General features: G+C 37.6%; 1 protein-coding gene across 11 annotated transcripts in view; it reads right to left on the bottom strand.

Annotated features, from left to right (window-relative positions):
• The window catches only part of si:ch211-285f17.1 (sickle tail protein homolog), a 301601-nt gene that overhangs the window by 131459 nt on the left and 154881 nt on the right, over nt 1-15261 (bottom strand). For 10 of the 11 annotated variants that reach the window (XM_056450184.1, XM_056450187.1, XM_056450189.1 and 7 more), the window contains exon 2: nt 9664-9956. In XM_056450184.1, the coding sequence (XP_056306159.1) occupies nt 9664-9956 (293 nt within the window). Of the gene's footprint in view, nt 1-9663; nt 9957-12396; nt 12673-15261 lie in introns of those variants that run through there. The other variant, XM_056450185.1, reaches the window with a different exon arrangement.

The following is a 15261-nucleotide window of genomic DNA, read 5'->3' as shown; positions in this document are numbered from 1 at the left end:
TCTCAATAGTGCCTCTGTAGAAGGTGTACATGATTGGGGCTGGTGCTCTTGCTCTTTTGAGTGGCAGCCTGTTTGAACATATCCCAGTCTGTGGTATTGAAGCAGTCTTGTAAAGCCTCTGAAGAACCTTCTGGCCACACTTGTATCTCCTTGCAAACCGGTTTGGTGACTTTAACTATCGGTCTGTAAGCAGGCATTAGCATGACAGTTAAGTGGTCCACCAAGGTGGGGGAGGGGGAAGGCTTTGTAAGCTCCTCTCTGTGTGGTATAATCAAAGTCCATTGTGTTATTGCCCCGTGTTGGAAAGTCTATGTGTTGTTGTATTTTTGGAAACACACTCTTTAGGTCTGCATGGTTAAAGTCCCCTGCCAGGATGAGAAAAGCATCGGGGTGGGCTGTCTGCTGCTCACTAATGTGCAGTTTCCGTAAACACAAAAGCGCAACAGTCCTTTACAGTCCTATGTGATGAACGAAGTAGACGGATGTAGTCCAGTTTGTTGTCTAGCGAGCGTACGTTCGCTAGAATGATGGAGGGGATTGCGGGTTTGTGGGGGTTAGCTGCTAGCCTTGTTCGGATACCCCCGCGCTTACCCCTCTTCTGCTTCCTCTCGAGCCGCTTGAAGCGCCTCCATTGTGGGCGAGGTGGTGAGGTGGGGGTCGGAGGATGGGTACGCATCCGGAGCAAGCCGAAATCTTGCAGCTCATCAGTGTCCGCGGAGTTTAACTTGTGAAGTTTGTTTCTACCGATGTCGAGCAGAAATGTTCGACTATATGCGCGCTTAAGGACAGATAAACGTGACGTTGACGCACAATAACACGGCGACGTACAAGACGAGGAACACAAAAACACATTAATAACACATTAATAAATAATACCAAGTTTTAACACATCTGCTACATTCCAGTGGAGCCTCCGTTGCGCTCTACCACAGCTGGCAAAACTTTCTGAAGGTGGTTTAAGCACCAAATAAGTGGTTTAAATTATGTTAGTCTCCTTATTTCTTTCCGTTTTATTTTAAATATTATAAATGTTTAAAGTTTTAGGTAAAGATGTCAAAATATGCCCACACATGCAAGCTAAACTAGATCATATCTGAGTCATCATGCTTTATTACCCAACCAAAATCAGCGAGGAAAAAATAAATGTTTTAAATTAAATTATATTTAAATGTTAAATTAAATTAAAAAATGAATTTAAAATTTAAATGCCATTTAAAAATAGTTGCTAAAATTAATGTGTTACTTACTTACATTTTTAGGCATTAGCCAAACAGAAAGCCTGTCTACGGTAAATCCACACGCACTAAATAGCCTACCTTTTTCTTTTATAACACTGTAAACATAACTTCGCAGGTCGATCATCTTCAAACGCAAAAGGCATTTTTAAGTGTCCTAACTTGACTGCTGCTGTAGAATGGGATGTTTTTTTTACATAACTTTAAACGTGTGCTTTAGCTATGTCAAAATGAAAGCAAATTTTTTAAGGGCTCTGCGTTTTGTCAATTGTATAGCTTTAATAATAATAATAATAATAATGGATATAACAAATTATAATATTATAGTATAGACATTTTTACTAGGCTACTTTAATATTAATCCCTAACTGAAAAACGAATGTGAAAATGACTGGCAGCTGTGCTAAAATTAATATAATGGCAAATTTCTTCTGCGTTTTTTCCCTTTATAGCTCAATAGTTTTATTCAAAGAATATAGTTCTCTCTTCAACTTTCAGGTTTGAGGTGGGGGAAGAAATGGCAGAGGCAATTCAAATGTACCATCTCTAAATTAAAAAAGGCCACTTACGCGGCATCTGTGTGTAAAGATTATTACCTTATTTTTATTTTATTATTATTATTTATTTATTCATTCATTCATTCGTCATTCATTTTCTTTTTGGCTTAGTCCCTTTATTAGTCTGTAATTGCCACAGCGGAATGAACCGTCAACTTATCCAGCATAAGTTTTACGCAGAGGATGCCAGGAGGGCCAGCTGGGGCTTCGGGACGGAGTGAAAGGAGAGGCAGGACTTTGCCCCGAGTCTGGGAAAGATGGCTTGCCGTCATTACACTAGTTTTCCGATGGCACACGAGTTACATGCGCCAAACACATGAACAAATAAATTAATAAATAAGGGAAAGAAAACATCTAGCCTTATAGGCTGAGTTCTTTTTGATTATAATCGCCGTTAAGTTTCCATTTTAAATGTAAGGCTGTTGCAAAAAATAATAAAATTGCTTAAAATAATACAATTTTAATTTATAAGTGACTTTGCTGCGTCCCCCTTGATGTTTCAATAACGCATAATAATCTATACACCATATTAAAGACACTTAAATAGACATGATTTCGGCCTCACTGATGCCCATTAACTCCTGACAGACAAGCTTTTGGTTATGAGAAGGGGGAAGGGGTCTCCACTATTAAGTGTTTTTCACAAACATGAATACACAAAATCCAAAACTCCTATAGGACGGATGGCGTAACAAAACCTATGCGTTTAAAAACGAAACCGCATTAAATATGGGGCCTTATGAAAATGAATGTTTTTATCTTTTGAACGGTGACGGCATAATATCATGGAATTACTTTCAATAGCAAAATAAAAAACATCTCAAGGAAGAACGGACAAAAGAAAGTTTCACTTCTATCACTCTTTAAAAGTTTTGGTTTGGTTCATTGTAAATGCTCAGTCTCGTTATGAACTGATCTTCATTTCTCTGTGTTGGTGGAATAAAGCAGGCGAGTCAGCCGCACCAATTTATGAGCAGACAGAGCAGGATTCTCGCGATGACCACCAGCGCAATTCCGCTCTTTGTTATGAGCCGTAGTTTCAGTGTAAACTTAGTAAAGGTGAGTTTCTTTGGCGATGATGTGTACAGTGTTAGATTTTATATTTAGCGGACATTTGCGCTGAGCACGCGGTGAATGCAACGCATCAAGATTCGGGCACCTTCTCCGAAAACACTCGATTGATCTCAGTTGGTGGATCAACATTTACCTCATGTTATGATCGCTGTCATCTGCGCCATTATTATTATTATAACTTTAGGGGAGGTTTGCAAACCTGTGCACTTTTCACTCTTCAGCCGTTTGTATTTCCTGCAGTAACAAAAGCTCCCTGTTCATTATATTCAGACACACAAATGCTCCCAAATATATTATGAGGGCGCATAGATTAAATTTCGGGCGCTCATGCGACCAAAATGGTTGCAATTTCGAGCCCTGTAGTATAAGGACATGTATTCAGACCACAACTGAACGTTTGAAGAAAATTGAATGCCTTATTATTTAGAATTAGCTATTATTGATGTAAATGCAGCCGTTCAAGGCGCATAATTGATTTATTACGGTACTGACGGTATTAGAAAATCCATGTCGTGGCGCAATGTCACACCGGTGATGACTATGACACCGGTGTACCGCCCACCCCTACTACCTGTTATTTAAAATATCTATATTACGCTCCAAGCATTCGCCAAAAAGAAAATATTTCTAAGTAAAAACACAAAACATAGCTGAATAGAGTGTTGCCTGCTTTAGAGGATGGGTTAGTAATTATATTATAACTGGTTATGTTCAGGTCAATGAAATAATACCTTTAATAAATAAAATATGTTCGTAATAACGTGGTGGGCCAGTGATTCCGTCGCTGTCATCAGTGGTTTAATGAGCTCAGGAGAATTCTGCTTTGCATTTTTCTATGCATTACTAACATCACTAAACCAGACATTTGTTTTATAAGTTAACCAAATATTCGCAGAGATTCAGCAGTTTTTTTTTCTGACGCGTTTGCCAGTCATGCCAGTCAGTGAAAAAAAAAGTAACCGTGGCCCTGTTTGCAGGTATTAATATTCGTTTTTTCGTCAATCTGATGCAATTTTTATTATTTATACAGGACGTTAAAATGCAATTAAAAGTTTCAAATCAATTAAACTCAATTTATAAAAAGGCTAGCCTATTTTATGCATTAAATATAACTAATTTCCTTTATTTCTGATTAGACCATGCATTTTAGACTATTTTACAATTGTAATATGTGCATATGCTTTTTTTTTAAAATAACATTCGTTTAACAAATATTTTAGCACATCGAAAGTAATTAAGTGACCTGTTTTTTTTTTATTAAAACCTTTATGCAAAAGGATCAGAGGATAAATTATCGTAGGATAAACGTATCTTATGGAAAAACACCAATTGACGGGCTCTGCTTTCGGTTTTAAAAGAATCAAGCAGCTTTAAAAAATATAATTTGCTGAAGAGAAATGACAGGAAAAAAAGAAAGAAAAAGATAAAATATATAGGGACTGTTAAAAGAACATTTTTCTTTAATATATTCTTTCGACTCCGAAACATCAGCTAAGAAAGATTATGATGAATGACGGAGTTTCTCTATTGCCTGCTTCAGCAGTTGTCCCGGTCCCGCTGGTTATGAACGAGGAGGCGGAGAGAATGCGCTGTTTAGTTTCGGCTTGATATATTTAAATAAAAACTAACACCGAACTGCTTTTAACGCTCAAAAAGTTAAACTAAAATGCACAATTCTTGTTGGTTGCACCCGCGGGATGCACAATGAACCAAACGCGGCATTATTTTAATTCTATATTCGTGAAGAATGAGCCATGAGATTGAGATTTTTGAAGGTGCTCTCTAGCGGCGAAGTTCCTGGCAGAGTAGCGAGTGAAAAAATGTGCATAAAGAAATTGGACAAGAGGAATAACATTTTAAATTATATAACAAGCATCGTATTCTTTCTAATCCTCGCCCAGTTTTAATACAAGTTGTGTTTTTTTAATATTTGTGGCTGGGAAGTTTATTAAGAATATATTTATAATTATATATAATTAAATAAATACATAATTATATATATATATATATATATATATATATATATATATATATATATAGAGAGAGAGAGAGAGAGAGAGAGAGAGAGAGAGAGAGAGAGAGAGAGAGAGAGAGAGAGAGAGAGCTGCTGTAAAGGCTATTTCTTTCCGTTCGCATCCCGTCCCTTTGCGCCCCCTGGCGGCTTTTTCACAAACTGCGGTCTTACACTAAAAACAGAGCAGCATTTATTTCAAACGGCGGCGGTATAAGCCACGGCGGTAATAGCCACTTTGAACTCTCACCTACTGTACCGTAATATTGGGCTGATATAAACACACAGAGTCCTTTTTTTTCAATATAACAACATAAAAACGATGGACCAATTGGATCGGCTTTTAGATCGACCGCAACTTGACGTAGAAGTGCGGTCCCCCCACCCACCATTATTGATAGACCGGCGCGCATCACCATATCCTCAGTTTGTTGTTTCACGTCCGCCATTTTCTGCATGTGAGTCAAAGTGATGTCACCAAAGGAACACCCTTGCTCTATTTTTAGATGTAAGGCTCATTGGGCTCAACATTCACCCCATGAACGCTCTAATCGAAATTATTATTTGTAACTTTAGGTAGGTTTGCAAACATGTGTGCTTGTTTTCATTGCGTCTACCTTAAACTTCAGCTGTTTGCATTTCTCGCGGTCACAGAAGCTCCCTGTGATCTTAACTAGGTGCAGCTGGAAAGTGCGAGCGCGTTGCCTCCATTGTTGCGCGTCCATTGGTAATAAAATAAAAAACTTGCCTGCAGGTCGCACACCAGAAGCGCCGCTCTGCAACGCGCAGTGTCGCGCCACGCAGTGCCATGCAGTCAAAATTAATTCAGTGTGTGTGGTTATTAGTCTCGGTGTACAAGCTCGGAACATTAAACTAGCACACAGTTGGCTGGAAAACTATACAAGGACACAAATGATTTTGTACTCTCTGCTTGGTCTGTGTCCGAGTCGTACATGTACGGCTGAATGCTGGTCCTCTCACTCATGTTGCTTATCTCTGTCTGCTTGTCTGTTGCTAAACACAGAGCGGGGGAGCTCTTGGCTCCACTCTCTTGTTAAGTTGAGCGGGAAGTCAAAACTAATTTTCATGTGAAGCAACACATCCCTAAAACAGCGAGCTGTGTACACGCCCCCAAAATGACACTTTTTAACACATTATAATAAAACAATCTGAACTGTGTTTTGAACTGAACCTAAACTGGCACACTCAAAAGAACCATAATATTAATATTAAATTTTAAAAAATGGGTAAACTATGTGCCTTTAACAAATACCATTCTATTTTCTTAAAATTTATTAAAAAGTGACTTGAATGTACCTGACATCATTTTTACGACTTGCCAACTCATAAGTAGGAATATCCCCAGAATTGAACACAGCATACCAACAGAGTAAACTAATAACACAGGTTCATCTGGGTACAATGAATCATTTCGACACACTATATATTGTATATAATGGCACTATCTTGTAACTGAATTATAACAATAATGATTGAGTGTAGGCTGTTTGTTAAGAACTATTTTTCTTTCTGCGGGCATTGTCTATGTTTTATATTTAATCAAATAGCTGGTAAATTATTACAGCTCAGATTGATGTTTTTTGTCTGTTGTGTTTTGTAACAGTCATGGCTCATCTATAAGAACAGGTAGGGCAGAGCTTTCAAAATATTCATTCATCACATCACAGACCCATCGACCTATATAAAGTGAATTTATAATACATTTTTAATGTATTCAGCATTCTGCAAAAAGCTTTTCAAGACTATTTTAAGTTTATATTTTAGACTATTATAAGATATATTAAAATCACACGCATGGCTATGGCAGGCATATAAAATCATACTTTGTGGGGTAGACAGTGTCTGAGACCTCCCAAGTTAAACAGTGGCCCACAATTTTGCAATGTAAATCTGTACCGCAAGCAGTGCGCTCTAATTGAGCATCATTGGGGGAGATTTGAGACTGCCCTGCTGATATTCATGTTACCTTACTTGAACCTTGCTCCAAAACAAGACAATATCAATCCGCTGCTGCTATTCTAACACTCACACATTTTTCCTGTAATGCTGAACATATGAAAAATAAATCAAATAGCATTTTTGAACAGGTATTTTATAAGCCAGGACAGATCAAGCTGATGTGTTGGCTGTTGGGCAGCATTAGGCCATCTGTCTGTCAGGCTACTTTGGTTGGGTTGCTTCTTTTCAAGCTCACATCAGAAGGAGTTGGCCAAATTCAGCAGGTAGAAATCAGCAATGGTCATCAATAAAGAAGAACATACTTATTGGTTGTTCAGCTATGAATAAGAGTGCAATAACAGAAACGAAAGAGACGGAAATAAGCAAATGACACTGGTCAAGAGGTAGCACAAAGAAGCGGGCTGTCATTTCAATAATATTTACAATAATCCCTATAATAATTTTTGCGATAATCCAACTATATGAATTATCAAATTACCATACATATTTGCGCAATCAAACTCCTCTATGGTTTGCAACAATTACTATGAAAATGGTATTGCTTTGTTTACAGTTTGTATGTGTAAATCAATAGTTTTGGAAACCCATTGATGTACCCCTTTATACATTTCTGGAGAGGTATGTTTTTTGGCAGTTTTTGTTTTCACATCCACCAGATGCTGCTTTGTACTCTATTTTAGATCTCAAATTTCAAAATTTGCACCTGCTGTTCTTGGGTAAATCCATGAGAGGTCGGTGTCGGTGACTGACTGACCGACCAATCCTCCACCAACCCCCTTCCCTAAACCCAATCGACAGTGTTTTTAAAAGCACAGATTAATCCAATCACTCCTTCCCTAAACCCAACTGACAGTGTTTTCAAAAGCAATCCAGAAAAATCTTTGCGGCTGCCTGATTTTTACCACGTTTTCAGATTACCACGTTCTTACCCTGTTATTCACTTTATTTTATTTTATTTTTTGCCTTTTGTTTTTGTTTTTCCTACTTTTTGGAACCGTTCTTCACTGAATTCAAACTCCATCATGGTGGTCAATTCCCCTCTGCATCTCAAGTCCACCAACATACATGGTGAGCTACTGGGCAAACTGGTAACAGCAGAAGAGCCATCCTCACTGAGTTAGGTGGTCAGCTGGTAGTGCGAAAAATAAAAGCTGAAGCTGTGGGCGGCATCATACTGCCCCATAGTATTTGTTTGAAAGATGAAATGCAGCGATATGTAGCTCTGGCTACATAATTCACACTCTCCAAAAATGTATACGCGGGTATGTTTTCACAATGAGCCTGTGCTATGTTTTGGTTGCCCCTCTCTGGAATAAAAATACAGACTATTGCCACCTGCAGGTGTGGAAAGACAAAAAACACATGGGGCTCTATTTTAAAGGTTTAGGCGCAAAGTCTAAAGCGCAGGCCGCAAAAGCAATAAGGGCAATAATATGCTCTGCGCCGTGGCGCATGGTCTAACAAGGCTGTGCTTATTCTCTTAATGAATCATGGGTGGGTTTTGAGAATAAACTAATCAGAGTCTCATCTCCCATTCCCCTTAAGAGTCAGTTGTGTCACGCCATGCCGTATTTGCTATTTACAAAGCGGACTTTGTAAGAGTAAAAACTGAACACTTTACTAGCGAGAAATCAGTTAAACAGAGCATCTGCAATGTGAGGATAAAGAATAAGCCTCCTTCAATCAGCCTTTACTTTCACTTTCTCTTTCGTGGATAAGGAAACAGTGTACACACTCCACTGAAGACATCCATTAGCATACATAATTAATTTCGTTTGTTAAGTGCAACGATTTGTTTCAAAATTATTTCTGAATTCAGTTTTAATATCCAGCAAACGAATAAATGAACAATAATAAGGAAGTGTGGACGTTATTTCCAGACACAAGTCCTATGACCCATATGGTTCAAAACCTGACAGGTGGACATATCTAAGCTTGTTTTAAATAAAACAAATATAAATATGCATATAATAAATAATACTACTGATAATAATAACATTATACAAAAGCAAGTTGTCTTGAATAAACTGAAAAAGCCCCTTGAGATGACGAAGGCATGGAGGTAGTGGTTTTTATATTTATGTAGAAAACAATAATTTTTATTATATTTTATTCCTTTAATTCTTTTTCATTTGTAAAGATATTTGCGTATTTCTGTACATCCTGCGTGTTTTAAGAAATGTTTAAGCGAGGTGCACAACTAACGTGCTCTGTGCTGGACTTTAGACCTGCTTTCAGCTGGTCTATTGTGCTGTCTATTTTAGTTCCTCAAAATAGCAACGCACCAACAATGCGCCTTAACACACCTCTTTTCTAGACCGGAACACCCATGAGACCACAAACTGGTGCAAATGGATTTGCTATTTAAACAACGTGGCGGAAAACGGTAAAATTAAGGTTGCGTTGGTCTGAAAATAACAGCACGTTGTGAAAACACGTCTTGTGTCTTATTGCGCCGGGTGTATGATAGGGCCCAAGCTCTTTTATAGTCGGATATTCTCTGTTTGGTGTGTTCATGCAGAGCTTTTTGTTCGGGACCAGACACAGCCCAATTTGAATCGATAACACAACTTGGTGTGTCCTGTGCTTTTAAGGATCAGAAGGAAGTATTGCATAGCTGACTATAAAATGACAAACAAAACAGATACTTTACTCTTTTAAAGAAATTCAGGGCTGTCAGTCATTTGTCATTCAACAATGTTTATAATGCTCATCATACTTATTTCCTTATGTACATCCATTTCTGCAGCATTCGGACTTCTGGAGCCAGCAATGGCAAACAAACAGTGTTAGCGCATATCTTCACCTGTTCTCGTAGTCTCTCCTGATGGCCCATTATGGCAGAGGCGTGGTGCGGATACTTCTGCTTCAGATGTTCCAGAAATGCCTCTCGTTTTTTATCCATATCTGAGGGCTGCATGGCCAGGATCTCCCGTGAGCTGCGCGCTCCACCCACAGTGTGTCTGCGTGGAACCCCTGCGCGGCTGGATTTGGCCTCACAGCGGTTACCAGAGCTGTTAGCAGAGGCAACCTGCTGTTTACGGGTCAGGTGTTCGGCGTCTTCACTGGAAGTCACCTTTAGATTACCCTTTAGAGGCTCTAGGGAAAAGGAAAAAAAAGACAAAAGATGTGAATATGTTTTATTTCCATTCATTGACCTCATTTTAATGTTGTTATGTAAATACAGACATTTACATACATATATATATATATATATATATATATATATATATATATATATATATATATATATATATATATATATATATATATATATTTATATATATATGAACTTCTAAAGATGTCTGATGGATGGCTCTCGGATAGAGTGCTGTCAGGACAAGTGTGATTTATTAAATAAAGCTGTCAGGTTGAATATCCTCAAGCTAAAGTTTCCCAAAGCCAAAAGAAGCAAACGTGTCCTAACAAAGCTAACTGTGCACAGCATGCTAGCACAGTGTAGAGTGTTTACTCGTATCTAATGTGGCACGCACACCCACAAGACATGCACATAATATCACTTGAAATGTTTGAGATGTAGATATAGTTTCTTTGAGGTGATTATAATTGAATGCTAAAGTAACACAAGCACATTCTGTCATATTTTGTTAGTGTTTTGCAGTGTCATAGATGCTAAAAGAACTGCAGACAAAAATGATCTGAGGCATTAATTCCAAGGTTAACAGTGATGCTGTGGTACACAACAGAGAACAAAGGCAGTTTTTGCTTTTGTAGATAACAAGTTAGTCATTTAATAAATTATCATGCTATTGGCTAATCTTCAACATGTTTACCATTAAAGGGACTTTAAGTAAAAAAAAATCACTGTTTTATTGTCAATACACAAGCAACATGTAACAAAATAAAAAAAGAGACTGCTTAGTTTGATATTTATCATAGACCGTGCTATATTTATGTAAAGAATGTTTTGGCGGGAAAAATCAATGTGCCATTTATACATGCTGTATCTGCTTGTTAAGTGTGACGTCACGCAAAGCGGCTTCCGGGTCCAAGCGCTATGTCAAACTGTATGGGGAGACTAATCAAATGATAATATTAAATGTTTACACGGCACTGTAATACTTTCGAAAATCGCGATCACAATGTATATATCCATGCCTAATATCTGATGGCCAGACAGTGATTCATTTTTTTAGAAATTTTTCAAATTTTGGTATTTGTGATGCAGCAAGCCCAGAGATTGTTGTGTACACTATGAATTTATATAAAATTCACTTTACAGTGTGATATGGCGGTCATAAACGAATATTTTCTCAATTCAAATGAGTGGCTGCTTGGACCCAGAAACAATATTACATACGTCATCAACACGTCACCACTTAACAAGTGGATAGAGACTCGACCTGTTCCTATACACATGAAATGTACAAGATAATGATGAAAGAGCTATTCTATTCTATATCTTTAATATGACCCCCCTACCCCCCACACACCTTTGAACCTCTAAACCTATTGATTTTTACAATTTTACAATCACATTCTGTAATAAAACAACATCTATGATAAATGTAGCTTTTAGCATTTTAGCATTCGTCTACAAAGGACATTAGAAACCCCCATATTGAACACACATTTAAAAGCACTTTGTCTGTACTTAGAAAGCATTTTTGGCTAGCATGTAGCTACATAATTACATTTGGGGTGACAGCGTGTACAGTTGTAGAACAAGGAGCCATGACCACAAATAAAAAAATGAAAAGGTCGCTAAGTTGCTAACATGTTGCTAACTTGTTGCTTATAACCAGTGCTTCTGAATTGAAGCACTTTTAGGAATGCTGTTTTATAAAATATGTTACAGACAGTTTTAGACAGATAGGATTGAGCTTGCAGCACAATCCCATTACTTTCTGTTAAGTATAAACAGTGACTGACTGTTGCGCAACTCTGACAGAATTTAAATTAAATCAAAGCTGTAATGTGATTGGTTATCAAGGCATTTGGCATCTAAGTTACACCATTACACCTCCTCCAGACCCTGGTATTATCCAATAATAAGACCATTTCCTGACAAAGTGCAGAGGCAAAAGGCTGTGTCAGCAAAACTACTGTTGGGAATGACCTGCCTCTCTGATGTATTGCCCTCTTTTATGAAGCTGGCACACAAATGTTTGTACCTAACATGGACATTTTTCATAATAATGGGCACATACAACTGATTTTGAGATATGGCCTCAGGAGATTCATTGTTTTCGCCATATATGAGAAACAGCAGGCTAGCATTAGCCTTGACTCATTGCTCTTGTTGTATACTATAAAAGCCCATCAAATGGTAAATAAATCAAAGAGTAACAGTGTAAGGCTGAGAAATCCTGAAACCCATCCTCCTCCCATGTACGCCTAGTGTCACAGGACAGCAAGCTATCAGGTCTATTTTTAACTGCTAAGCTATACACACACACACACACACACTTGTACACACAAGTGTAAGTCAACAAGAAAATCAAGAAATCTCGTTTCATTAAGCAAACATTCATCCCTTTGCTATATCATGTCTACATCAGCACCATGTAGCCCTTACCTTCTCCAGGCAAATCTGTCCTGTTCGTTTCTCTAAGTTTTGCCATGGTCTCCAATACAATGACCCTATAGACACCGGATTTGAGAGTCTGTCTGAAGAGCAGCTGTTGGCCAGATTCCAGAGTCTCTCATAAGAATGAAAGACGGCTTGGCAGTTTACTTTAATGGAGTCCAGATTACTCTCAACCCTCTCATGATCAACACTAGAAACTTGTCAATTGAAAACAACCCGCTGCATGCTGAGTGTGCGGGAGTTTGTGTGTGTGTGTGTCCTCATTCCCAGACCTAAAAAGGTGATGGTGACGTTAACGTTCCCATGTAAAGCTTAGAGAGGGGCCCTTGCCAACAGGTGCTAGAAGCAGACTTCCTCTCTCGTTCTTTTTTCATAATTATTTTTCCAACATGTATCGTCATCTTGCACAAAATATTAGCTTTTTTCTGCTACAGAATAAATTGCAACTTTTTAAAATTTATTTTATAATTCTGTCTAGCAACTGTGAATTTACTTTTGTGTGATATACAAACAAAGAAAAAAAGTCAGAATTGTGGGACAAAGTCAAAGTTAACCGAATTTAGTATGTGTAGTTTATTTGCCATATCTCTGTGAAAGTAACAATCAAAATGATTTGTGCTTCTTGTTCAAACTGCTTATTTAAAATAAGCTTGAACAACACAATTCTGGAGATTTCTTTAGGGAAACCTATTTTATTATGTTCAATCCACTTAAACTTGTCAGGTTGTGGAGTTAACCAATACAATCTCAAGGCAATTCGTAACTTTTTGATTTATTGGCTAATTTGTATCAATTCGTACGATCTAATTCGTACAATATAGTACGATTTGCTCATCACCCAATAACGGTTGGGTTTAGGGGTGGGGTTGGGTGTCATGCCTCTTTTTTAAAATTGTACATTTTCGTAAGACTGAACTCGTACAAATTTGTATGAATTAAGCTACGGTCACACCGGGCTTTGTGTGTGTGAAATTCTGTTGTGCGGCGCTGCGTAATGGGGCGGGATTAAACAAGATGATTAGACTTTAAAAAAGCAAGCGATTGCTTCATGTTTTAAATTTCTGTCCAGAGAGGTTGTGTTTTAATCCTTGATTGGTCTCACGCAGTCAAGTGATGGGATTTCGCAGTTCAGAGTTCACCAAGCTTGATTTTTGCACCGCAGCGAACTGCGAAACTTGACGCATGACCCTGCGTTTCCGGTCTGATGCATTCACGTGCGTATGAATGGAAGTCTATGGGAGGAAAAGCCCAGTGTGACCGCAGCTTTAGCCACTAAACTGACAAAACGTAAGATACTTATGTTTCTCGTGAGATCAGGCTGAGTTAACTTGTTAACTCCTTAACCAATCACCTACTCCCTAAAACTTATTTAAGGCAGGCCAGCCCTCTAGCACTGTTCATCTCTTTCTGTTGAACCCACCCTCCCTCCCTCAATTTACTAACTTCCCATTCACAATCCTATAACCCTCTCTTCACTCCTAGGTTGAATCGGGGAGTCCAATCGCTCTACCAAAATATTACAGAGATGGTAAACTCCACTCTGAGTCTCTGGGCATCATCGCAGGATGCCTGATCAACCTACATACCTGTTCACTGTTTATCCCCTTACTTGCCATCCCCTTCATCCCACTGTTGTTTTGTCATCCCCTTCATATACATCCCTACAATAAAGTTTAGCTCAAAGTGTGGCATGGTTAATGCCAGTGAAAATTAAATCAATTTGTGTTGGGATAACATGAATGAATTGTGTGTGGAACCCTGCATTTTTTAAAAAGAATATCTTAGACTCAGCAAGCACACAGCAAAATGTTCACTAAAGTATTTTAAAAAATTTTGTTAAAAAAAAGATAATTTCATGTCATCTATAGCAGTGGTTTCCAAAGTGGGGGTTGCAAAATAATGAGAATGGGGATCCAAAAATCTCACATATATTATTAAACTATTGCAATTACCGGTAATACTTTTTTTTGATGGTCCTTACTGCACATTTTGTTGACTAAAATTTGCACTGCAGAAGATAACAACAGTTTTTAACTTATAATATATTTAATATATGCTTAATATTTCAGAATTACATAAAAATCAAGCAAATAAAAAGTCATCAGCCTTTAATTATTAATTTTCCATTGGATTGCAACCCCTGATAGATTAATGACACAGCAATAGCATTAGTTGCAGCAGATTGATTTTTACGACACAATGTTAAACTTTGACACCTTTATGAAACTCACATACATTAAAAATAAAAGCCCACGACTGAACATGGAGGATGATCTCCAAGTGGCAGTCTCCAAAATTATACCAAGAATAGTCTTGTGCTGTAAATATTGTGCCCACCATTCTCATTATTAGAGGTTAATATTAAATTAAACAAATGAATAATGACTATTGTTACATTCCATGGTGTTTTGAATGTATTGTTGTGGATGGTTTCATTTCTATTTTATAGGTTATAGGAATTAGGTTTGGACATTAGTACTGTATTGGACAACAGTACATTGTACAAAATGAAATCACATCAGACTGGAAAATGTGATTATTGTGGGCAAGAAGAAACCTTGTTATGAAATGTCTAAAGTACAATAGAGAAAGGAAAGTATTTATTTTAAATTTAAAAAGAGTTCATTTGAATTTTAATTTGGTTACAGTGCTAAAAAACAAGTCAGATGAGGACTGTATATAATTTTTAATTCTATTTAAAAAATGTCTAAATTAGGTAAAAGAATTTAAATAGAAGTGGTATGGGTGTTTTTAGTTTTCAAAGGGCCCACACTCCTAACCAGCAGGTGGCGGTAATGCACCTAGAAGTTGTATGCCAACCACCAATAAAATTCATGAGAAGAAGCCACATTG

This window comes from Danio aesculapii, chromosome 24, assembly GCF_903798145.1.
Source record: "Danio aesculapii chromosome 24, fDanAes4.1, whole genome shotgun sequence".
Lineage (NCBI taxonomy): Eukaryota > Metazoa > Chordata > Actinopteri > Cypriniformes > Danionidae > Danio > Danio aesculapii.
The sequence above is the reverse complement of the archived record's forward strand: the minus strand, read 5'-3'. Positions and strand labels throughout refer to the sequence as shown.